We start from the raw sequence: 23,287 nt of genomic DNA, 5'->3' as shown, positions 1-23,287 counted from the left end.
ATCCATTATCACCATGGTAGGAAGTGTGGCAGTGTGCAGGCAGACATGGTGCTAGAGAGAGCTGAGAGTTCTATATCCAGATCTGCAGGCAGCAGGAAGAGCTCGGGAACCACTAGGTATGACTTGAGCTTCTGAGTCCTCAAAGCCACCCCCTGGTGACACACTTCTTCCAACAGAGCACACCTAAGTCAACGAGGCTACATCTCCTAATAGGACCACTCCCTATAGAACCATGGGGGTCATTTTTATTCAAACCACGACACTAGGTACACAGATAACTCTATTCAATGGTGACTTTGGGTCCTTTAGACATATGCCCAGGAGTGGTCTACTGAGATCTGCTTTAACTTTCGAGGAACTTCCACACTGAGTTCCCGGTGCTTGGGCCACACTCTTCTGACAGAGTGAAAAGGTGCTTATCTTATGTTCCACCCTTTCTTGGAAGCATTTATTTTTGCTTTTTTTTTCCCCCTTTTAATTCAATTTTTGAGACAGGGTTTCTCTGTTGGCTGTTCTGGAACTTGCCTTAAACTCACGGAGATTCACCTGCCGTCTCCCCGTTCGGGGATTGAAGGTGTGTGCCACCACCGCCCAGCGTTATTTCCGTTTACTGATGGTAGTTACTCTGAGTATGGTGAGATGGAATCTCAGTGTGGTTTGGTCGTCATTCCCACGCAGAAGCCGAACATCGTTTTCAGGTTTCTATTGGGCATTTGGGCCTCTTTTGAGAGTTACCTGTTGAGCTTATTTGCCTGTTGATTGATTAGCCTGTTAGTCCCTTTAATGTTTGATTATTTCAGTTCTTTTTTTTTTTTTTTTTCCCGGAGCTGGGGACCGAACCCAGGGCCTTGCGCTTCCTAGGCAAGCGCTCTACCACTGAGCTAAATCCCCAACCCTATTATTTCAGTTCTTTATATATTCTGTTATTAATCTTGAGTCAGACAAACAGCTGCATAAATTCTTTTCCACTTGGCCAGATCTCCCTTTGTCTTTTTTTTTTTTTTTTTTGGTTCTTTTTTTTTTTTTTTTTTTTTTCGGAGCTGGGGACCGAACCCAGGGCCTTGCGCTTCCTAGGCAAGCGCTCTACCACTGAGCTAAATCCCCAACCCCTCTCCCTTTGTCTTAACGCACTGTGATTGCCCGCGTCCGCTCTTGCCACTATTTCCTGAACTATGAAGAAAGAATCTTTGAAAAATGAACAGACCGTGACATCCAGGTGCTAAGTGCCTTAAAAGAAGTGACTGCACCATTGTGCACCATGGAGGTGGGCTGACACCTGGCACAGCACGGTTGGGCACATAACTCAAGACACACTGAATAAACCCAGCTTTCCCATTCTGAGTTCGGCCTTGGACAGAGTGCATTTCCTCTCTGGACTGATAATGATGGCAGTGCAGTACCTGCCTCCAGGATTGGTTACGAAAATTAAATTAGTTAAATTCCTAGGTTTCTGTTAACTGCATTCATTACACTACATACATATACATAACCACTCGCTCAGACCCCCAAGCCTCCTGGGAGCATTGTCTACAACATCTCTCCCCTCTCTGAGCCTTACTTAACATAGTGGTCATAAGCAGGTAAGGGATTATAAAACAATAGTATTCCTTTATTTTTATTTATTTATTTATTTATTTATTTATTTATTGTATGTAAGTACACTGTAGCTGTCTTCAGACACACCAGAAGAGGGCATCATCAGATCCTGTTCCAGATGGTTGTGAGCCACCATGTGGTTGCTGGGATTTGAACTCAGGACCTCTGGAAGAGCAGTCAGTGCTCTTAACCATTGAGCCATCTCTCCAATCCCAATATTTATTTTTTGAGAATCATAATTCATTATGCAGTTTGTATCATAACATTCAATTTCCCCTGCAGATTCTGAGGTGAATGTTGTCCGCAGATGAGGAAATTGGCCTAGGCAAGTCTATGGGGCATTCTCTTAGTGATAATGTGGGACAGCCCAGTCCGCTGTGGGTGGTGCCATCCCTAGACAGGTGATCGTGAGTTATATAAGAAAGCAAGCTGAGTAAGCCATGGGGAGCAAACAGGAAAGCAGCATCCTCTGTCAGCTCCTGCTTGGCTTCCACTGATGAGAAACTTTGACCTATAATCTACATAAACCCTTTCCTCTCCCATGGTGCTTTTGGGCATTGCCTTTTTTTTAAATCACAGCAACAGAAAGCAAGCTAGGACAACATTCAAGGCTAGCCACTATGTTTAGACCTTGTCTAAAAACTAAACAAAACTAACAAACGAAAAAAACCAACCAAACACAGACTAATAGAAAATAGATGAAGAAACTTAGACCACAGCAAGGAAATGTCTGGACCAGTATTACCTAAGAAGTTAGTCTAAGGAGTATCTGGAACTATAAGTACCCAGTATCATAGTGTCTGTAGTAGCTCTGATGGTTTGTGTTGCTTGTCAACTTGACAGAAACTAGAGTAACCTAGGAGACAAACATACTGTGAGGAACTGTGTTGGATAGCCTTATTGATGTGGGAAAGCCCAACTCAGAGTAGGTGGCAGTGTCCATGGGCTTGGTTCTAGAACTGCAGGGAACAGGAGAAAGCTGACTGGACACCTGCATTCAACTCCCTCTATTTCCTGGTGCGATGTGGTCGGCTCCCTGCAGCCCTACGGCCCGAGTGACTGTATGCTGGAGCAACAAACTAAAGCAAACCATTTCTACTGACAAGTCACTCCTGCTCAGAGTATTTTATGACAGCAGCAGGAAAAGTGACTAACACAGAAGATGCAAGGTCCCCGAAATACAGCTAGTCAGAATTACGAAGTCCCACATGGGATAAAGTACCAAGTTCTTTACCAAGGATTGTCTGAGAGCCACTGTTTCTACCAAGCTGTAACACTTGGGGAAGAGTTCTCTCTTCCAAAGCGTTCATTGCTGGACCTCGGACGGGCCTGGCTGTCCAGGCTCATGCTGCTGCTGACCCTGCCCCTGGCATTGTTGCTGGACCTAGGCTACCTGCTCAGTGTAGACTGCTCAAACCTTCTGAGAGCTGTAACACTTCCGCACTCTTGGCTGGACCCACACCCCATGGGACCTATCCATCCATTCCACAGACTAGTGACCCTTGTGAGACTTAGGAAGATGGCTGGGATTTCAACATCAGCCCGATCTACATAGCAAGACCTTGTCTCAAGGACACAAACAAATGATACATGTTATAACAGTAAAACGTGGCTAGGATTTCAGTTTGTGTATAGAAAAATATAAGTAGCTTTTAATATTGCTTATATGTTGAATTGATATTTTATTTATACATAGTACAATAAAATATAAAGTCAATTCCACCTGTTCCTTTTAGTTTAATAACTGTTGCTATAGCCAGGTGTGTTGCTGCATGATTATGATCTTAGCACTGAAAGGCAGGGACAGATGGATTTCTGTGAGTTTAAGGTCAAAGTCATATGATCAGACCCTGTGTCAAAAATAAAGTAATATAAATTATCATTTTTTCTTGATTTTTCAACATAGGGTTTCTCTGTGTAGCCCGGGCTCCCCTGGAACTCACATTGTAGACCAGGCTGGCCTTGAACTCAGAGATCCTTCTACCTCTGCCTTCCAAGTGCTGAGATTAAAGGTGTGTGCTACTACCACTACCCTGTGCTAAATTTGTTAGAAACAACTCACATGGATGGAAGGAAGATTGTCAGGCTTGGGATGACGAAGTTACCATTTTGGAGAACCTTATCATTTATAGATGTATGTCAGTGTTCAGAATACATTTGTGCTGTTGCATTATGATAATCTCTCTCCCCTTCATTTTTGAGCATACTGAAAGACTATTTTATTACACAAGTTTCCCTTTTACTTTTTTTCTATTATGATCAAGACACTATACTTTTTCAGGTCACGGGTGGCACACACCTTTAATCTCAGCACTTAGGAGGCAGAGGGAGGCAGATCTCTGTGAGTTCAAGGCCAGCCTGGTTTACAGTTTGAGTTCCAGGGCAACTAAGACTACACAGAGAAACCCTGTGTGGAAAACTCAAACCCAAACCCAAACCCAAACCCAAACCCAAACCCAAACCCAAACCCAAACCCAAACCCAAACCCAACCCAACCAAAGGGGTTTGGAGAGATGGCTCCGTGGTTAAGAAAATTTACTGCTCTTCCAGAGAATGTAGCACTCTTCTAGCACCTCCTCAGCTGCTCATAGCATCTATAACTCCAGGGCTGAACAATCCAATGGCTTCTCTGGTCTCCTCAGTTACTGGAAATATGGTGCACAGGCATACACGTATGAGGAAAACCCCATACATATGAAATCAAAATAAATGTTAAAGAATTCAGCACATATTATAAACTGCACAGAATTCTTTTTTAAAGCACAGGTGCAAGGATAAGAATATAGCAACTATTTTTTTCCTCCATCTCCAATAATGTTCAGGACATTTCAAGCTATGTGGGATCAAGACAGCTTTCATTTCAGACACCTTCTTACATGTTTAAGACATCACTCACACACACATACCCTGCCACCATTGGACAACAAAATTGTCCCTGAATATTTCCAAACTGCCTTCTAGGAGTGGAGTCTAGGAGTGGAGCTGTCTTTCTCAGGAGCCCACCGCCATCTTTTCGTTCTGGCTCATTTTGGGTTGTTCTGTACTCGGTTCTAGCTGCGCTGACCATGCTCAACTTCTTGTGCTTTTGTCTTTGCCTGGTAAACTCTGCTTTATGTCTGGATAAACATTTCTGAAACGTGGGATCTCAGCAGTCCACATTCCCAATCTAATTTAATTCTTTCTGCTTTGGTTTCCCACTCGATTCTATACTTAAAAAAAAAAAAGTGTGTGGTGTGGTGTGTGTGTGTGTGTGTGTGTACGCACAACCGCATGTGGATGTCAGAGGACAACTTGATGGGATCAATTCTCTCTGTTCTCCAGCCATGAAACTCAGATTATCAGTCCTGGTGGCAATCACCTTCACATGGTGAGTCATGTGACTGGTCCTTAGTTTTTCTGCCTTGAGACAGCATAGTGTGTTAGTGTCCTCGGCCTGCCTCAAGCGATTCTCACCGCCTTAGAGCTACTGAGTTCTAGGTTAGCCCAGGTCTGTTCGTTCCTGGTTACATGCTGCTCATTCTTTACCTAGAACAGTTACGTCTTGAAAATTTGGTAGAGAAACATTTCTTTTTTTTTCTTTCTTTTTTTTTTTTTTTGGTTCTTTTTTTCGGAGCTGGGGACCGAACCCAGGGCCTTGTGCTTCCTAGGTAAGTGCTCTACCACTGAGCTAAATCCCCAGCCCCTAGAGAAACATTTCTTGAGTCGCTAAATAGGCGCTGGTGTCCTGCAGCCGGTTTAGTTGAAGCGTGTTCAGAAAAGAGGAGGGCATCTTTCTTTAGTACTAACAGGGTTGAGCTGAATTAGGGAACCTCTCTGGCGCAGTCGGGATTCAGCTGCCCTGGCGTTGTCAGGAGCCACAGCGTGGGAATCGAGCTGTGCAGCAGCAACCATAGAGAACTCACGGCGGGAGCGAGGGGCCGGATGCGGTTACCATAGAGACGGGTGACTGACAGGCAGCGGAAGAGGAAGCCGAGGGCTGGGCTGTGAGGTGGCAGTGGCTGCAAAGCGGAGCTCCTCGCCCGGCAGCAGGGTGGGCTCACCTGCGAGGCGGCTCCGTCGGCTGTGGGGTTTGGGTGTTCCTGTCCCCCTGACCGGCATGACCTGAGAACCCGCTCGGTCTTACTCTACGCCGCGAGCTCCCTTCCGCCGCTCGAGTTCTCAGAGCAAACCAGCTGGACGCCGGGCCTTCTCTGCAGTCGCGGGACTAATTTCTCTGCAGTAGGCGATTAATTTCTGTCTCCAGACGGCCGGCTAGGACTCGCTCTGTGCCTCCTGAGGGCTGGCACGGGGCTGTGGTCGCCAAGGGAATAATAGGGCACTGACTGGCGCAGGCAGGTGTCCTGTTGGAAGGTGGTGAGCCTCTACTGGCCTTCCCAGACCCCGCGTTTCTGTAACTGCTGCTGTCTCTCGGGTTGCTTTTGCTTTATTTGGCTTTGTTTGATAACCTCTAGCCACAGCAAGAGTGTCTGTAATTTTGTCTCCTGCTGCTCTTCGAAATGTGGGCAGCATAGCTTTGCAGGACGAGTAGGATGGCCAGCAAAATGGTTCCATCAGCCATTGCTCTCCTCTGAGAGGCCAGCAGTGCTGAGTCACTGTGACTGTTCACCTCATTTGGGTGGGCAGGTGGGTGGGCACCATGCATGGTTGGTGATCTTATCTGACAAGGAGGGCATTTCTAGAGTCTGTGGATTTCTTTGACACTCAGGAGCAGGGTGGAAGGAGGCGCTGACCCCTTCTCAAGTGCTAGCCTGCAGCCGCAGTAAGTCAGCAGTCCCTTCTGGGGCCTGAAGAGACATAGTGGGCCAGGATATCTGCAGGATAGGATAGGGCGGCAGAGGCAGGCCCTTTAGGTCAGACTGCTGTTTGAATAGTGCATGCACTTTACCCTGCCTGGGTCATCGGGTGCTGCTGACTTGAATTAGGCCCATGCTTCAAATGGCTGTAGACCTTTTAGGGTTAGGCTTGGCAGTGTTGTACTTTCTTTTTTCTTTTTACTGGACTACAGACTGCATTCCTAGTAGTGAGTGGCATTGTTCACACAGACATTAGTGTTTTATTGAGGAGTGTATCACTCATGGCCACCGAAGACCAGACGTAGGGAGTTGGGAAGACTTTGTGGGGATGCTGGGCCTGAAAGTCGACACACATTGCTCCTTTCTCTGTTGCTGACCTCATTGACTCCAGGTTCTCTGGCTAAAACCGTGGGACAACTGCTGGCCTGGGGCCCATCAACCTACTAATCCCTGAGACTGTGCCCCTGGGGCACCCTGTGTCAGGGCCTGCCACCATGCGGCTGAGCTCCCTGCTGGCCGTGCTACGGCCAATGCTCCCCCTCATCCTGGGACTGTCTCTGGGATGCAGCCTGAGCCTCCTTCGGGTTTCCTGGATCCAGGGTGAGGGAGAAGATCCCTGTGTAGAGGCTGTGGGGAAGCCAGGAGGGCCACAGAATCCAGACTTGAAACACGGGCTGGACCAAAGCGATGAAGACTTCAAACCTAGGATTGTCCCCTACTACAGGGACCCTAACAAGCATTACAAGAAGGTGCTCAGGTGAGGGTGATGTGTGCATTGTCCTCTGGCACTGACCCTCATTCTAGAGCCGTTCACTGCTGTGTTTGTATTGCTACTGAGTGTTAGTTTCCTGGAAGCACTCGTCTTACTCCCTGTCTTGGTTTGTTCCTTTTTAATCCCTCCCCCGTCTGAGAGCGTCTCACCCATTGGTGTTAATGTTCTCTGTTCTTGAACAGAGCTGTACCTGCACTAACCTACTGAATAGACCAGAGTAGAGCCTGCTTCCACTTAGCCAAGTCCAAGGCACTCACTTCGGTAGCTGCTTACTAGTGATAAGGGAGGGGGTGTCTTTGCCCCCCAGTCCTGCTCATTTGTCCCCAGGGATGGATGTGCTGGGCAGGCTGGTGTATGCTCCCTTAATGACTCAGGAGTTGACCCCTTACCTTCTGGTCTCTCCCTAGGACTCGGTATATACAGACAGAGCTGGGCTCCCGTGAGCGCTTGCTGGTGGCTGTCCTGACTTCTCGAGCCACACTATCTACCCTGGCCGTCGCTGTTAACCGTACAGTGGCACATCACTTCCCTCGGTTACTCTACTTCACGGGGCAGCGAGGGGCCCGGGCTCCTGCGGGGATGCAGGTGGTGTCTCATGGAGATGAGCGGCCTGCCTGGCTCATGTCAGAGACCCTGCGCCACCTTCACACACACTTTGGGGCAGACTATGACTGGTTCTTCATCATGCAGGACGACACATACGTGCAGGCCCCCAGACTGGCAGCTCTCGCTGGCCATCTTAGCATCAACCAAGACCTGTACTTGGGCCACGCAGAGGAGTTCATTGGTACAGGAGAGCAGGCCCGGTACTGCCACGGGGGCTTCGGCTACCTGTTGTCACGGAGTCTCCTATTGCGTTTGCGGCCGCATCTGGATGGCTGCCGAGGGGACATTCTCAGTGCCCGGCCTGATGAATGGCTTGGCCGCTGCCTCATCGACACTCTGGGCATCGGCTGTGTCTCACAGCACCAGGTGACAGCCCCTTCAAGGCAGTCCCAGTCCCCCAAAGGTTGGCAGTGACTGAATGATTGCTGTCCAAACTGAATTCTTCAGACCATCCTTTTATCCTTCCCAGATGCCAGCCCCTTCGGCTCTCCCTTGCTCACCTTACAGCCCTGGGGCCGTCAAAAGTGCGTATTTGTAGGGACCCTTGAACAAGCCAGGAAGATGCCTGAACTCATCAACCTCCCTATCTGCCTCCTTCCCACCCCCTTTTCCATACCCAGTGCACATCACAGTTAAGGTCAATGTGAAAATGTCCTAGAGTTGGCCATCCTCCCCCAACCCCCTAGGTGGAAAGCTCAGGATCCCTCTACTACCCTAGAGAGTGGCTCTGTTCTCTAAGCATCCCAGAAGCTAGCCATCTTCCCCACCAGCCTGCTGGGGTGTCCTATGGCTGTATTCTCATTGAGCAGTGGGCTTCTTGGGGAAAGAGGAGGCCCTTAATTGCCCACTTGCTTTCTCATTTCCAAAATGTGAGCATTAGAAGTAGGAATGGAGGTTAGGGAGCCCCTGCCTCTCAGTCCCTTCTAGAGCAGTGGTGGCAAGTGTGAGTGCTAAGGAGACCGAGGCTTTGGGAACCACAGCTTATGTGTGCAGCATTGATTGTCTGATTGGTCCCTCTAGGGGCAACAGTATCGCTCCTTCGAACTGGCCAAGAATAGGGACCCTGAGAAGGAGGGGAGCCCTGCATTCCTGAGTGCCTTCACCGTTCACCCTGTCTCCGAGGGTACCCTCATGTACCGGCTCCACAAACGCTTCAGTGCCCTGGAGTTGGAGCGGGCCTACAAGGAGATAGAACAACTGCAGGTGAGCTAATGCAGTGAGCTGTGCCTGAGGGTCGTGGCTGGAGGCTTACTGGGAGAAGGCATCTGAGTTCAGGACTGGGTTGGTAGGGTAGAGAGAAGCTAGCTATCACAGGGACAAGGGACCCTGGTGTCCCAGACACTATAGAGTAAGCTCTGGGCCATCAAATTTGTAGGTAAACTCTTAGAAGTTTACTTGAACTCTACATTAGTGCTCTCCCCTGAGAAAATAAGCCACAGTGTCCTAAGCATCTAGAATTGTGCTAAAGGCCCAAAAGACAGAAGGGAGGGGAGTTCTGTAGTGTGAGGGTCATCAGAGGTGGGCCATAGGGCAGACAGATATGTCAGAGGATCAGGAAGATGCTGGTCCTGTGAGTGAGGGAGTGAAAGTGGGTTGAGCTTTGTATTCTGAGATCTGCTCCCTTCTGCTAAGCAAATGGCCGGGCAGCAGCTGGAAGGAAGATGGGTATTGCACACCTCCCTTCTGTACTATAGATGAAGACAGTTATGGGCAAGGGACCTGGTGGTTAGCCAGGGCTCTGCTGATGAACCCTTAGAGCCTGGCCATCTGGAGCCGGGTGGGATCTTAAAAGCAGCACTAACGTTGGTTGCATTCCCTCCAACCTAGGCTCAGATCCGGAACCTGACAGTGCTGACCCCCGAGGGGGAGGCAGGGCTAAGCTGGCCTGTTGGGCTCCCAGCCCCATTCATTCCACACTCTCGATTCGAGGTGTTGGGCTGGGACTACTTCACCGAGCAACACACCTTCGCCTGTGCAGACGGGGCTCCCAAGTGCCCGCTGCAGGGGGCTAGCAGGGCAGATGTGGGGGATGCCGTGGACACTGCCCTGGAGCAGCTCAATCGGCGCTATCAGCCCCGCTTGCGCTTCCAGAAGCAGCGGCTTCTCAACGGCTACAGGCGCTTTGACCCTGCGAGGGGCATGGAGTACACCCTGGACTTGCTGCTGGAAGCCGTGACTCAACGAGGGCATCGACGCTCCCTGGCCCGCAGAGTGAGCCTGCTGAGGCCACTGAGCAAAGTGGAAATCCTGCCTATGCCCTATGTCACTGAGGCTACCCGGGTGCAGCTGGTGTTGCCGATCCTGGTGGCCGAAGCTCCGGCTGCCCTGGCTTTTCTTGAAGCCTTTGCTGCCAGTGTTCTGGAGCCTCGAGAACATGCATTGCTCACCCTGTTGTTGGTCTATGGGCCCCGGGAAGGCCGCGGGGGCCCTGACCCATTTCTTGGAGTGAAGGCTGCAGCAGCTGAGTTAGAACGACGGTACCCCGGGACGAGGCTGGCCTGGCTTGCTGTTCGAGCGGAGGCCCCTTCCCAGGTGCGACTCATGGATGTCATCTCCAAGAAACACCCCGTGGACACGCTTTTCTTCCTTACCACTGTGTGGACAAGACCTGGGTCGGAAGTCCTCAACCGCTGCCGTATGAATGCAATCTCGGGCTGGCAGGCCTTCTTTCCGGTCCACTTTCAGGAGTTCAACCCCGTTCTGTCACCACAGAGATCTCCCCCAGGTGTCCCTGGGGCTGGCCCTGACCCCCCATCCCCTGGTGTGGACCCTTCTCGGGGAGCTCCAGTCGGGGGCAGATTTGACCGGCAGGCATCAGCAGAGGGCTGCTTCTACAACGCTGACTACCTGGCAGCCCGGGCCCGGCTGGCTGGTGAACTGGCAGGCCAGGAAGAGGAGGAAGCCCTGGAGGGGCTGGAGGTGATGGATGTTTTCCTCCGGTTCTCAGGGCTCCACCTCTTTCGAGCCGTAGAGCCAGGGCTGGTACAGAAGTTCTCCCTGAGGGACTGCAGCCCCCGGCTCAGTGAGGAACTGTACCACCGTTGTCGCCTCAGCAACTTGGAGGGGCTGGGTGCCCGTACCCAGCTAGCTATGGCTCTGTTTGAGCAGGAGCAGGCCAACAGCACTTAGCTTCTCCACCCCTGGGTCTGCCATAGCCCCAGGAAGGGCAAGGCAAGGCAATGGACAGATGGAGGGCTTGCCGCTGTATTTTTTTAAAAATAAGAAATGTTATTAAAAGTATCTTCTGCCAAACTGTTTTTAGGTCTAGGGAGAGGGCTAAGAAGAATCTGTAGGAGGGTCATGGAGAGTTTGTCTGCCAGGTTCCACTGCCTTCCCCTCTCTTCTTCCCTCCCATCCCAATCCACAATGACCACAAGGCTGCTGTCTGATGAGTGACCTTTAATCCAGCCCTCCCCAACCCCAGCACAGCACGGGAGAGGGAGTCCAGAGCCCAGGGTCCATGCTGGGCAGCGAGGCTGGTCCACAGTGATGCGTGTTCACAGGCTCCTAGGTGTTGCGCACAACTAGTGACTGCTCCAGCTCCTGCCTGCGCTGCTGGATCTTTAGAGGAAGCGTGAGCAGGGGCAGGGTTACAATGACCCTGGTGAGTGACCAGGGGCACCCCCTCCTGGCACCCCTTCCCTGGAAGAGTCTGGGAGCCAGGAGACTACTGCATGGGGGTGTAGGGTGGTGGACAGGCGTTGGGCATAGGCAGCAGCAAAGACTGTTGCCAGGTGAGAGGCAAGGCCTCTCTTAGGACTGAAGGAGAAGGAAGCCTCATGTTCCAGGGCCTCCATTACCTTACAGTAGAAGTAGCGGCTGACAGCTTCCTGGGACCAGGGCTGGTGGTAGAACTCAGCCCGGCGCTCTTCCTCGGGGTTACCGGCCACATCTGTCATCACCTGGGAGGGAGCACGGGGCCTGCGGTGAGTTCCAAGTGCCTCACCTGCCCGAGTTGCATGCTCCTCTTCCCCTCCCTGTGTGCTTGTCTTCACATCAGTGACCCCTGAGCCCCGTCTTCACCTTGAGATCACGGCTCTGGGAGCGGAGCAGGTCTTGGACGTAGCCTTTGGGGTCTCTGGAGAAACTTAGCATGAAGTCCCTCTGGATCTTGAGCTGATTTATGGACTCAATGGTCTCATGGATCTACAGGTAGAAAGACAATGATCTCCCCTGGCCCTCCCCTGATGTGGGGGAGGAATGCAAGAGGAAGGAGGAGGCAGGGGGGACTAGCTTCTCTTGTGAAGGGCAGTTTCCCAGAGCCCTTGCTCTCTCTGAGTTCAGTGAGGGGAGCGGGGTGGGCAGAGCTGAACTTGGAGTGAAGTCAGCTTCTCGATAGCAGGGAGGGGCTGTGTGTGCCTCGTGTCCCAGGGCCATGCTGTGGTCTGAGTGCTTTGTCCTCTCTCTCGGTTTAACATCCCACTCTATCTCTGGGTTCAGGCCGCACCTTACTGTCCAGAGCACTGATCTCCTGCTGGTTGGCGGTGGACAGGAGAAAGCTGCTCATCTGCCCCTTCAGTGGTTCCTCCACCTCCACATCAATGTCATAGCACGCGGTCTTCTTCTGGTCTGATGGGTCCACGCTGCCAGAGAAGCCCAGCCTTTGATGTCCATGGTATACCCCCACGGAAGCCCAGGGCTGGGGAGGGGACACAGGGAGGGGAGCAGGGAGGGGAGCAGAGAGCTCCCTCTGTGGGGAAGGCTGGGCCACCTCACCTGATGACATGGTTGATCACAATGGGGTCAGGAGGAAGCAGCAGGCCTGTGAGACGCTGGGGAATCTCAGAAAACTTCAGGCGGGGACAGTCAAAAATCTGAAGCAGGAGAGTTGAGAGGGAGATCATTCGTGTGTGTGTGTGTGTGTGTGTGTGTGTGTGTGTGTGTGTGTGTGTAAAGACAGTAGCTAATAATAGTCCTTCCATTCTGGAAAGACCACAAGAAGCTGAGGGCAAGTCAGAATTCTGGGCGCTGATGGCTGTGGGCTGGGCTGGAGGTAGAGAAGCAGGATAATTAGGGGGCCAGTGTGGGGTCCTAAGTCAGCCTGCTTGAGCGTTTGTCCCTTCTGCCACATCCTGTGAGAAGTTACCTAGCACCTTGGGTCTTAGTGCCTTCACTTCCAGAATAGGGATATTACCAACCCCATCTCATGGGTGGTTATGAGAACCGGGTGAATCTGCAGAGCAGGAAGTGTCTGAAGTGGTACATGGTAAATGCTCAATAAACACCAGCTACTCTTTCTCCTCAGACTCCTCTACTGTGCTTATTTTAAAACATATTAATAGCAATGCTCTACTCTGCTAGACCTGTCGGGTCAGCTTTCAGCAATGTCGTTTTTCCTAGCTGCCAAACACATGTGATGGCACACCTCCCACCACCCCTCATTTCAGAAGCAGACCAAGAGGCAGAAGGGATAGCAAAGTAAGTGACCCCAAGTCTAGACCCAAGACTGGCGGCACCTCAGAGATCCCAGCTCCAAGTACCAAGAAGGTTACATTGCAGGATGCTGTGCCCTCCCCTCCCCTAGTAGGGCCCCACATTTGCTTCCCTTGGGGTGCAGCTGAATAGATCATCCAGGAAGAGCCTGGACAAGACCCTGTTCTTGGCTCCAAGGCCATGGCCCTAACCATTCCTGTTATTCAGGAACTCAGCAAAAGGAGATAGCTACCTTAGGGAGGTGCTTCTGCTAGGATACCATCCCTGATCCCCAGATCCTGAGGCTAAGGACATGTTACCTGCTGGAAATACTTGTCTCCATTGATGTATTCCTTGTCATGGGAGTCCTGTAGCCTGTTGGTCTTCACGTACTGCCACAGTGCCTGGACAATGGCTGAGCGGCTCTGCGTATGCAACCCCAGCAGCCGGGCCAAGCGGGGGTCCAGTTTGAACTGGGGAGGCTGGGAAAAGGTTACCAGGAAAATGAGATTGAGGGGAGAAATAGAGAATGGGGCGTGGAGGTTAGGGTCCTTGGCAGCATGCCCCTAGAGAAAGTGAGTAGGAAGGAGAGTAGGGTCTGTGTGTGGCATGCAGGCACGGAGTAAAACCAACCTGATAGTCCAGCATCAGGAGCAGGGTACAGCGCACACTCAAGTCCCCTGGTCTCTTCACTTGGAACCCATCTGTCTCCTGGGTTGTGGGTGTCCGGTGCCACTGTCCAGGGGGAAGAGCTAGGTCACCCACAGACTCATCTGGGTTGGTAGAGCCTAGGGCTTTAGGATGGTCCTCAATCCAAATCTGCAGCTGCTCCAGGGCTGATGGGAAGGTTGTGATTCACGGGCAGCGGCAATCTGTCTTACCTCAACAAGGTGGTTGTCTGGGCCATAAAGGTCTTTGTCCAACTCAATGACCAAACTCTTGAAGAAGGAAGAAAACTTCCTCTTCTGCTTACTGGGCTGTGGGAAAGTGACAGGGACTGTGGGGGCAGAACAGGGACCACGGACACAGAATGGGCCAAGTTGGCGGCAGGCAAGCAGTATGCTCAGAGGCAGCCCTCTGTCCCCAGACTGTCCCCAGGCCCACCCTCCCCAGCCCAGGCTGACTCCCAGTTCCTAGTGCAGACATTTACTTCAGTCCTTGACTCAACCCATACCCACCCCAGGACACCTGGAGAGACCTGGGCCAGGACGTACATCATCCAAGAGCTTCCCCTCCACCCGCAGCTCCCAGGAGGCAATGCTGCCATCAGAATCTTCGGCATCGGGCTTCGCGGGGTTAAAAGTATTGGAGATATAAAGGCGCAGCTTTCGCTTTTGCTGTAGAAATAAAGTGTAGTACAGGACAAGGGCTGTGTGCACCAACCCGGGGCACCCTGCTTCCTCCTACTGGACAGGGCACTTAGAGCCCTATTCCTACTCCCACTCCCACACTAAGGCACCTTCATGGGCCTCTTCAGGGCCTCCTGGATGTCCACCCGCTTCCGCATAATGGTTTGATCCAGTTTCCTCTCAAATGCTAGGAGGTCCATGTAAGCCTGGGACTCAGGGACCAGCTCCCGAATCTGAAAGAGGAACAAAGTGGAAGCCGGGCCCAGTCCATCTTGCAGTGCAGAATGCATGCCTGTTGTGTGACTACAGGACACAAAGGACACAGAGGGAGCTGTCCAATTGATTTCAGGCTGCGGAGTCCTGAGAGTGAAGATAGGGCTTGTCCCCCGGACGCTATTATATAGCCTCATTGTGTGTGGATAAAAATTGCTTCTCCCTCCAGGAAAACTCATGCATCTCATCACTGGGAAGCAGCAGCAACTGGCAGCCCAGCAGGTGCAAGTGCCTAGCTTCATCCCATCACCCCGACTCATACAGAAGACACCCTGGGTCCCTGAGAAGTGCTAAGGGATTCTGGGTATCCCAGAGAGTTGGGAGGTAGTGTAGGTGGCCTCAGGAGCTCCACACCTGCTGCTCCTCCTGCTACACTTTCCGTTCCCTTCACCTAGCAGTTTCCCGTCTCTTCTTTGTGCAGTGCCTCTATGCCTTTGAACCACTGGTATTCAACCCCCTTAACCTCAGGCCCTCTGTTCTGCCCCTCCTCCCTCCATGGCTCTCCAGCTCCTTCCCCCAGCCCAGCCCCACCCTCTCGTGAAGGGAACCTCACTTCTTAATGAGCTTTTAAAACAAAAAGTGAAAGTGGCTGTGACGCTGAGCCCAAAGCTTTGCTCCTAAGGGAGGAGGGGAGGGTGGAGTAGCAAAGGGTGGGGGCTGGCTGGGGGCTGCTGTGAAAGGCACTCACCCTTTGAGGGAGGATTTTGTCAGCCATCTTCCTCCTCTTGGCACTGTACATTTTTAAAAGAAAAAACCAGGTTACCATGGCGACAGATCTGGGAGTAACGAGGCCACCTGCTAAATTATCCCGACATCTCCGCCCGCTGGCTGGGGTTCCCACAGCCTGCTTGTCTGCCTGTCTGAGGGCTACAGCAGCGACGTGGAGCTGGTACTCCCCTGGAAGGCAGGATGACTGGTCCTTTCTCTTGCTTGGCACCCCCTAACCCCCACCTTATATCTCATCACGTCCTCAGAGCCAGAGAAACTCAGACTTAGAAGGAACTAGTGAAAGAGAAGATGCTGTCAAAAGATGGGGATTGCAGAAGTGTTTGCAAAAAGCCTGGAGGTGGGGAAGATGGAGGGAAGAGAAGAGAGCTTCTGAGGACCCTCTCCTGCCAAGCAGGAGACACACGCCCAAGAGAGCCAGAGCTCCAAGAAGGGGAGAGGTGACTCCTCCACTTAGTTCCTGGAGCTCCTGAGCTGTCATGGAATGAAGCTGGTGGGACTTGGCACTCCTGTGGCTCTGGGCTTGGAAGGGACTGTTTAAAGGCAGGAGAAGGAGATGCTTGTGGTCTTGGACCATCTGCCAACCAAGGGGCACACCACAAGGACCCTGGAAGTGTGCAGGAGTGTTCTATGTGAGTGTGACTTAGCACTGGAACCAATGTGGCTGAACCCAGGGTAGACAGCACCTGGTATTGGATGATTCTCAGTTTCAAAAGCAAGGCAGAAAACCCCTTGGCTGGCCAAGAGAGAACACACAGCCTAGACGATAGCTCTACACTGCCCCCATGTGGCATTCTCACTCACTGCCCCCTCTCAATCCAGAAATCCATTCTATGCCCAGGCAAGCAACTCATTAAAGAAAAACCAACCCATTCTTAGGCTGGGTAAGCATTTCATGAAAGGATTGATTTATTTCAAATAAATTATCCATACAAAACTCTTAACTTACACATAAAAATCAGAGAATGACTTGTTATACAAGATAATGATTCACTTTGTAAAAGAATTTATTATGGGGTGCCTCTGATTTTCCTTGATGTGTAAAAACTATTTAATAATGAAGTAGAATTGACATTACACCTTGTATAAGAACCCATCTGTTGTGCAAAAGGAAGCATGTGTGTTTGGATAAATACTGATGCCCATAGAGGCCTTACTCTTGCCAAGAGCCAGCAGGGACCATGGGAGTGCCACCAACTTCTCAGACAAGGAAATAAGCTGCTCCGGTGGCTTGGGGGCAGAACTGCTCCCTCAGAGAGGTTATAGCGCCTCTTCATGCCCACTGCCAAGGCTGAGGACTACGGAAATCTAGAGGGGCTCTGACGCAGCCCGGGACTTTGGACTGGCCCAGAGGTAGCCAGGAGCCACCAGAGGACTACATTTTAAGAAAACACACAGCTAAAACTCAACCCTTGGTCTATTGCCAGCCCTGCCTCTCCCCAAAGACTGAAGCATCTCTCAGAACTTGGGGTAAAGAATGGGGGAAAGGATTTAGGAGGTGACAAGCAGAAGAATGAAGGGTGCGTTCAGAGAAGGGACACTGGCAGCCGACTATCGCAGCCCTTCTTCACTGTGGGCACACAAAAGAACCAGACCAGTGCCCCCTAAGCCCTCCCCAGAGAATATCCAAGCTACAATGACTTCGTCGCTGCTAACATCCCTAACATCTTTCCTTAGCTTCCCATCCCCACCACTCACCCACCTGGTCCCTGAGGCTTCTGCCTGCCCGCCCCTGCACGCCCTTTCACGCGGGGGGGGGGATGTTAGGGGGCACTCACCTGCGGCTCCGCGCTGGGGCGGTGGGCACCGGCTGGCCCTGGCCTTGTGCCTGGCTCTGCCCGGGCGGGGGCGCTGCTCGCTTGCGGGCGGGCTCCATGCCCGCGGGGGCCAGGCCGGGTCGTACCGCGGGGCTGCCCATGTACGGGGAGCCCGGGGGGCCCATGGGCGCCCCCTGGTGGGGCATTCGGGCTCCAGACGGCATCCCGGGGCGCTGGCGGGGGTGGGGCGGGAGGTGAAGCAGAAACCGGCGCGGGCAGGTCAGATTTGGTCCCGACCCCCAGGCCAGCGTGCTTGCGCTCCCGCCCTTCTCCAAGACCCTGGGCTGGTAACCCTGCGCTGAGCGATGAGTGGGAGTGATTGGTGGGAGGGGCGGGGGCGCGGGGATCTGCGCGGCTCTGGAGGAGGGGGCTTGGCGTCTCCTAGCATGAAGCTAACTGAAGCCAGGCAATTGCCCAGAGCATAGCCGAGTCTCGGAGCCGTGCAAGGTACCCCAAAAATGAATATTAATGGCGCCTTTCAACCTTTCAAAGGATGTTCATATCCGTACGGCTCTCTGCGAGCCAGTCAGAGCAGGTCTTTTCATCCCCACTTGACAGATGGGGCAACTGGGGCTCAAAGAAAAAAGCGACCTCGCCAAGGTCACCCTGCTCTTCCCGGCAAAGGCAGCACCTGACCGGCCCTGCTCCCCGCTGCTTCGCTGCGGTGAGGGGCTGATTTCCTGTCCTCATTTCTCATTTCCCAATTTCCACACCCCACTTCTGGGGCTGATGTGCTTTGTACTTGAGCCCCCATCTCCCTTTCAGAGCCCCCGGCTTTGGCACCTCAATCTCAAACATAACTGGTTCAGCTAACTCCAGGTCTCCACACCCACCGACTTAGCCTGCCTCTTTAATGTCATTTCTCCCAAGGTGATACAAGAGGCAAGGGCACCTGAGGGTCTGGTGTCATCAGACTCTGCCTAGTGGCAAGTGGGGAACTGGACTAGAAGTGGGCTGCCAGTGCAGGGACGGTTGAAGGAAGCAGCATCTGTAGCAGCATTCATTCCCTCTCCCATCTGATCACATAAGAGTCAACCCATTCCCCACCCAATCCCAGGAAGGGTAGAAATTGGAGGGAAATGAGGCAGATTGATTTTCCCCGGCCACCACCTCTACTCAGTCAATCAAAACAGAGGAGATGCCAATGTGAGTGAAGTGTTACAGATTTCACTTGTCCAAGCCCAGGAAGGGGGCTGAGGTTTTGGGACTAGTCAGGAGGTGGGACGAGTTCAGAAGAACAGGAAGGGTATTAGGGAGAGAGGTATGAAAACCCTATTTAAACACCCCCATCTCAGGCTAGGGATGTAGCTTGGTACAGGGCTTGTGCAACACATGTGGAGACCTGGGTTCGATCCCCAGTATCAAATAAACTGCACATGATAGCACACACTTGTAATCCCAATATTGAGGTGGAGGCAGGAAGTCAAGTACTGATATATAGTGAATTTGAGGCCAGCTTGGGCTACTGAAGACCATGCGCATGCGCCCTCGAGCACGCAGGCACGCAGGCAGGCACGCACGCCCTCATCTTGCCCCCAGACTAAGAAGCCTTAACCCTAACTCCCAGGCTTCCTTTCTCCTCTTACACTGCTTACCCCTAAGGTCTCCACCCATAGCCAGCAGCTGTCTCTGCTCATCTCTTCTGCAGTGAAACTGGCCTGTCCCTGAATCTGCCACCCCCACTCCACCTGGCTCTGTCACTCACAGCACCAATGCCACCAGGGTAGAAGCTCAGGCCTAGCCACCCTTCATGACTATAGAGGGGGCCCTAATCATCATCCAAGAACTGAACCTCCAAGGTGGCCATATTCAATTAATTCTTCATGGGGTCGTACTCTTTCAAGCGACTACTCAAGCAGCCAGGTCAGGACTGGTAACTCCACTAGTCCACAGGGCTGTCTTGGAAATTACACCCCAGATATCCCTAAGGCTAGAACAGGCTGCCACAGAGAAGCCCTCTTCCCTATCAACTGCTCTCCTATTCATCAAGGCCACTGATACTGTCTGGTCTACTGAGAGGCCCTGAGGAGAAGCCTTCTAGGGGATCCCAGAGGCCTGCCATTAGTACCCCCTCATAGAGGTCAGATTCTGGGGGCCCTTGCCTCTCTCACTGAAAAGGTGCTTCCAGGGGTCACAACCAAATTTGATCATAGTGAATCTGACTGATTCTTCCCTCCATGTGCCCAGGCTTGGAGCTCCTCATAGCCAGGCGCTCTGTCTGCTAACTGAATTCAAGTGTCTACCTCATTAGGTCCCTGAGTACCCTCAGACTCTTCGTGTGTGTGTGTGTGTGTGTGTGTGTGTGTGTGTGTGTGTGTGTGTGTCTGTATGTGTGTGTGTGTGTGTGTGTGTGTCGGTGTGTCGGTGTTAGAACAGTAAGTATAGTCTTATCCCTTTGGTCTCTAGGCCTCATGTCCCCAACTCCAGCCCCTCCCTCACACCTTTGAGGTGTTAAGGTCATCAACTTTCTGGTGGCTGAGCCTGCCAAGGAGGTCCTCTGACTGCTTAACTTGGGGTCTCTCAAGTAGGCCTCTCTCAGCTCTGACATCGGGGCCAAGTACTCAAGGCCCTCCTGCTAGGATGCAGGGGTTGCTCAGCCAGAGAGCTTTGGCTCTTAGGTGCCTTCAGGGTCACCTGCTCTTAGTTCTTCAGACCTAATCAGAGTGACCCTGTCCCAAAGGATGAACAGGGACAACAGGCAGCCCAGCCCTAGCTGTGTGTTCGAATCACCACCCCACCCCCACCCCCAGGGCAGGGGTAACACCTGAGCCCACCAGTAAAAGAATGTGAGATATGTCAGTTACTGAGGGGACCCCCCTCTTGGGGGAGACACGGTGCCCACATCCCACCCCTTGCCCCTGATAAGAACCCAAGCCGACGCCTCTCTTCCCAGCCGCCGCGCGCCCATCCCCAGCCGACCGCTTGGCGACGTGTTCGGATGCCAGGGCGCCGGCAAGGTCCCAGGGTTGGGCCGTGACCGTGCGCCCCCCAACCAAAGGGGTGGGAGAGCGGGAGCGCGCCGGCGGCCCCTCCCGATCATCCCTCCATTCAGCCCGAGCCAGCTCGCTCACCCTCCCCCGCTAACTTTCCCCCACTCACCACCCCATGGACCAGAAACTCAAAAAGTTTGCTTTTCGTGGCTTTGCGCGCCCCTCCGGCAACTTCGTCCGCGGCCATCGGGGTGGGCTCAGCGGCTCCTCTCACTCTCTCTCTCTCTTCCTCTTTCTTTCCCTTTTCTGCCTTTTTTTTCCTCCAACTCTCCCCTCTGAGTCCTGCTGGGCTCTCTCACACTTCTACTCGAGCGGAGTGGGGAGGGGGCCCCTTCAGGGCTGCCCTGACGGCCCACGGCCCACGCCGCCGCCGCCCGCCCGCCGCCGCCGCCGCCGCCGCCGCGGCTGCCGCATTCCTGCACTGATAAGACAGAAATAGTCCGGCGGCCCGGGGTCTGCCTGCGACGCGCCGGGGACAGAGCGGCCCTTCCGTGCACTCCGCGTGGTCCAAGCGGCGCACAGAAGCGGCGAGACGAGCCGATCTGCCCGGAGGCTGCGCGATGGGCAGCTCAGCTGCGCCCAGGCCGCCCGGGGCCCATCGGTGGTGGCACGGGGAGGGGACACCATGGGAGGTGACAGGGGGCTCGCTAGCCACCCTGCCCTCGCCACAAATAGTTTCTCGGTTAGGGAATTCGCCGACAGGGCCAGGCAGGGAACAGGCAGTTCCAACTTTCTTTCCCCAAGTGGCTCCTGCCGCATTTCTGAGGCCCTTTCCCCAGGGACCAGGCAGGCCAAGTAGGGAAACATTTGCTGCAAGGAATCTGGGGGGAGCCCGAGCCCGGAGCAGGCCTTGCTCCTGTCCCAGGGCCAGCCGCGGTGGGTGTGCCGGGCTAGGCGGGCTCCTGGGCGCCCGCAGATGTGTGTGCCCTTGTCTCGCACACCGTGTGTCTGCACCCTTTTGTGGCACGGCGCAGAGGCTGTGGGTGTGGATGTTTATGTGCGTGCACTGACAAACGCCCCGTCGGTGTGCTTCCCTCCACAAGAGCCGCCGAGCTTGCGCGCGTGCGTGCGGAGCAGGACACGGCCCGTGTCTTTCAGCTCTGTGGGAGTTTATTTCTGGGCTCGTGAGTCTTTGTTTGACTCTGTGTGAGAAAGTGAGGGCAATAGGGGAAGTATTTCCGAAAGGGGGACATGGATTGGGCTCATGAGAACAGGAGGAGTACATTGTGAGGAATGGCGCGGATCCAGGGTGGGTACTTGGGTGGGTAGGAGGAAAGGGTGAGGCAAACAGGGCTTGATGGCTTGGCGTGGAGACGCAGAGTCTGGGGTTCGTGAAGTCCGCCCCAGAACCAAAAAGAAAGCAGGAGTGTGGTGTATGAAGATGAAGAAACCCCAAATGGGACAGTGTGGAGAGAACTGGCCAATCCCGGAGGGGAGGAAGAACAGAAAGGAGGGGGCAGATCCTGAAATCCCTAGGTTGAGCCCAAGCCCCGCCCATGCCACAAGCCACGCCTGTCCACACCTTCAGGAGGAGGAGTCCCCGAGCTTTGAGACAACCAAGGGTCACGTTAATGGGCTAGCTGGGGGTGGGACTGAGGGAGGGGCAATGCCTGAGGGAACTTGTGGGAACAGATTACAATTTGCGCCCTCAAGACCCACTGCACCGAGGGGTCCTAACCTTGGGCCCTTCAGAATGTCTTCATGGGTCAGGATAAGGAGCAGAGGGCATGGTCACCCAATCTATTTGGCCTGTATCTTAGTTTCCTGCAGGCCCTGTTAGTATGCCTAGCTGTCATTGTCCTTTCAGGTGGCTACTGTCACCGTGAAAAGACTAGAGAGAACATCTCATAAAGACACTATGGGAGACAGCAGTCCAGGGTGGTCTGACTCCAGCAGCAACAGGCTATAAGGGTGGTGGCTGGTGGCTGGTGGCTGGAATGATGACCTGCTTGGGTTCCAGCAACTCACCTCCAACGCCCCCTCCCCCACTCATTCCCCAGTCTAAGGCTCTTCAGCCATTTTGTAATGCCTCCACTTGCCCTCTGCCTGTACCATCCTTTAAGGCCCAGGTCAGAGACTGGTTCCTGGTTCCTTCAGGAAGGGAGTCTTCCCTGGCTTCACTTATGAGTACAGATATATCTTGGTCTTATCCAAATGTCCGATATCATCCATCTTGTCCATAAGCTGGGCTGGACAGAACGCTTCATGCTCTTTGCTTCAGGCGTTTTGTGTTTGGTATCCCAAGGAGGTGGTGACTCCGGAAGGCAGAAATGGCATTGGGCCCATGTTGCCCCCAGCCTGACTGGGTACAGGGACTCTATCTACAAAGTTGAAACTAAGGATGCCTGTAAACCTCACCAGGCCAATGAACTCAGGCGGTGCTCTGCCATTTACCTGAAGATGAGTCACCCCAGCAGCTACCCCTACCTCTGCTACTAGCGGGACCTTGGAGGTTCTGGGAGTGGGGTGGATACCTCTAGGCTTTAGGAAAAGCTAGGTGTCCTCAACTTTTAGAGCTACTTCTGGGGAGAAGACAGGAGGCGGCTGTCACCTCGGCTTTGGGGTGTGGAAAGTCTGAAGGAGGGGTACCAGATCTGTGAGGTCTTGGTGGTGAAGTTGTGGGAGGTGGTTTCACCCAGGGCTTAAGCAAATACTAGTACAGGGGAATAGGGAGCATCCGTCAGATCCATAGATAGGCCCTTTTTGAGCTGCCCCCTCTAGGGGTATCATTATGTTGCACAAAACACACACCTTGGAACACACACATGACAACTGCCACAGGGACAAGGAGCCACATGGATTTGCACATACAGGCACACCCTGGCGTCCCCCACATCCTATACAATGAGATGCCGGTTCACAAGTGAGCAAACACATTAACATGCTCTTCTAGCAGGTCTGGTGGGAGACTCGTGGCCAGGGAGCCCTTCTCACAAAGGACAGGAAGCCCACC

At 53.1% G+C, this 23,287-nt stretch overlaps 2 protein-coding genes and 1 non-coding gene across 11 annotated transcripts in view; 2 read left to right on the top strand and 1 right to left on the bottom strand.

Annotated features, from left to right (window-relative positions):
• Positions 1-4,831: 4,831 nt before the first annotated feature.
• Chpf2 (chondroitin polymerizing factor 2) lies at positions 4,832-13,011 on the top strand. Of its 5 annotated transcripts, none has more exons than XR_010065615.1 (5): positions 4,832-7,146; positions 7,569-8,133; positions 8,788-8,970; positions 9,595-11,919; positions 12,208-13,011. XR_010065615.1 is itself a non-coding variant. In XM_039107218.2 (5 exons), exons 2-5 carry the CDS (start codon positions 6,884-6,886, stop codon positions 10,894-10,896), a joined length of 2,313 nt encoding a protein of 770 aa, XP_038963146.1. In that variant the 5' UTR covers positions 5,538-5,927; positions 6,781-6,883; the 3' UTR covers positions 10,897-13,011. The 5 variants fall into 5 exon arrangements, 4 of the variants coding, with proteins under 4 accessions (XP_038963146.1, XP_008760855.1, NP_001100044.1 ...); XM_039107218.2 differs by having other exon boundaries at positions 5,538-5,927; positions 6,781-7,146; positions 9,595-13,011; XM_008762633.3 differs by having other exon boundaries at positions 5,549-5,949; positions 6,781-7,146; positions 9,595-13,011.
• On the top strand, positions 10,654-10,734 carry Mir671 (microRNA 671). The gene has a single exon (NR_032287.1). It is a non-coding gene; the product is annotated as a microRNA 671 (primary transcript).
• Positions 11,147-23,287, bottom strand: part of Smarcd3 (SWI/SNF related, matrix associated, actin dependent regulator of chromatin, subfamily d, member 3) — a 31,640-nt gene continuing 19,499 nt past the window's right edge. Inside the window, exons 1-13 of one of the 5 annotated variants that reach the window (NM_001415835.1) lie at positions 20,444-20,652; positions 17,306-17,517; positions 15,490-15,532; positions 14,639-14,761; positions 14,394-14,516; positions 14,061-14,156; positions 13,813-13,914; positions 13,500-13,661; positions 12,484-12,581; positions 12,215-12,350; positions 11,791-11,913; positions 11,568-11,669; positions 11,147-11,328 (exon numbers count right to left, since the gene is read on the bottom strand). In NM_001415835.1, coding sequence (NP_001402764.1) covers positions 11,275-11,328; positions 11,568-11,669; positions 11,791-11,913; positions 12,215-12,350; positions 12,484-12,581; positions 13,500-13,661; positions 13,813-13,914; positions 14,061-14,156; positions 14,394-14,516; positions 14,639-14,761; positions 15,490-15,532; positions 17,306-17,517; positions 20,444-20,521 — 1,452 coding nt within the window. In that variant the 5' untranslated portion in view covers positions 20,522-20,652 and the 3' untranslated portion in view covers positions 11,147-11,274. Of the gene's footprint in view, positions 11,329-11,567; positions 11,670-11,790; positions 11,914-12,214; positions 12,351-12,483; positions 12,582-13,499; positions 13,662-13,812; positions 13,915-14,060; positions 14,177-14,357; positions 14,517-14,638; positions 14,762-15,489; positions 15,533-17,305; positions 17,518-20,443; positions 20,949-23,287 lie in introns of those variants that run through there. The other 4 variants (XM_039107216.2, XM_006235888.5, XM_063285692.1 and 1 more) reach the window with 4 other exon arrangements.

Source organism: Rattus norvegicus, chromosome 4 (assembly GCF_036323735.1).
Source record: "Rattus norvegicus strain BN/NHsdMcwi chromosome 4, GRCr8, whole genome shotgun sequence".
Taxonomy (NCBI): Eukaryota; Metazoa; Chordata; class Mammalia; order Rodentia; family Muridae; genus Rattus; species Rattus norvegicus.
Note: the sequence above shows the minus strand (reverse complement) of the source record. Positions and strands in the feature narration are given on the sequence as shown.

Coding starts and splice junctions, on each gene's coding strand:
- Chpf2 (XM_039107218.2), top strand. CDS start 6,884: ATGCGGCTGAGCTCCCTGCTGGCCGTGCTACGGCCAATGCTCCCCCTC. Junction 8,134..8,787: donor GCTGTGTCTCACAGCACCAG/GTGACAGCCCCT, acceptor TGGTCCCTCTAG/GGGCAACAGTATCGCTCCTT. Junction 8,971..9,594: donor AGGAGATAGAACAACTGCAG/GTGAGCTAATGC, acceptor CCTCCAACCTAG/GCTCAGATCCGGAACCTGAC.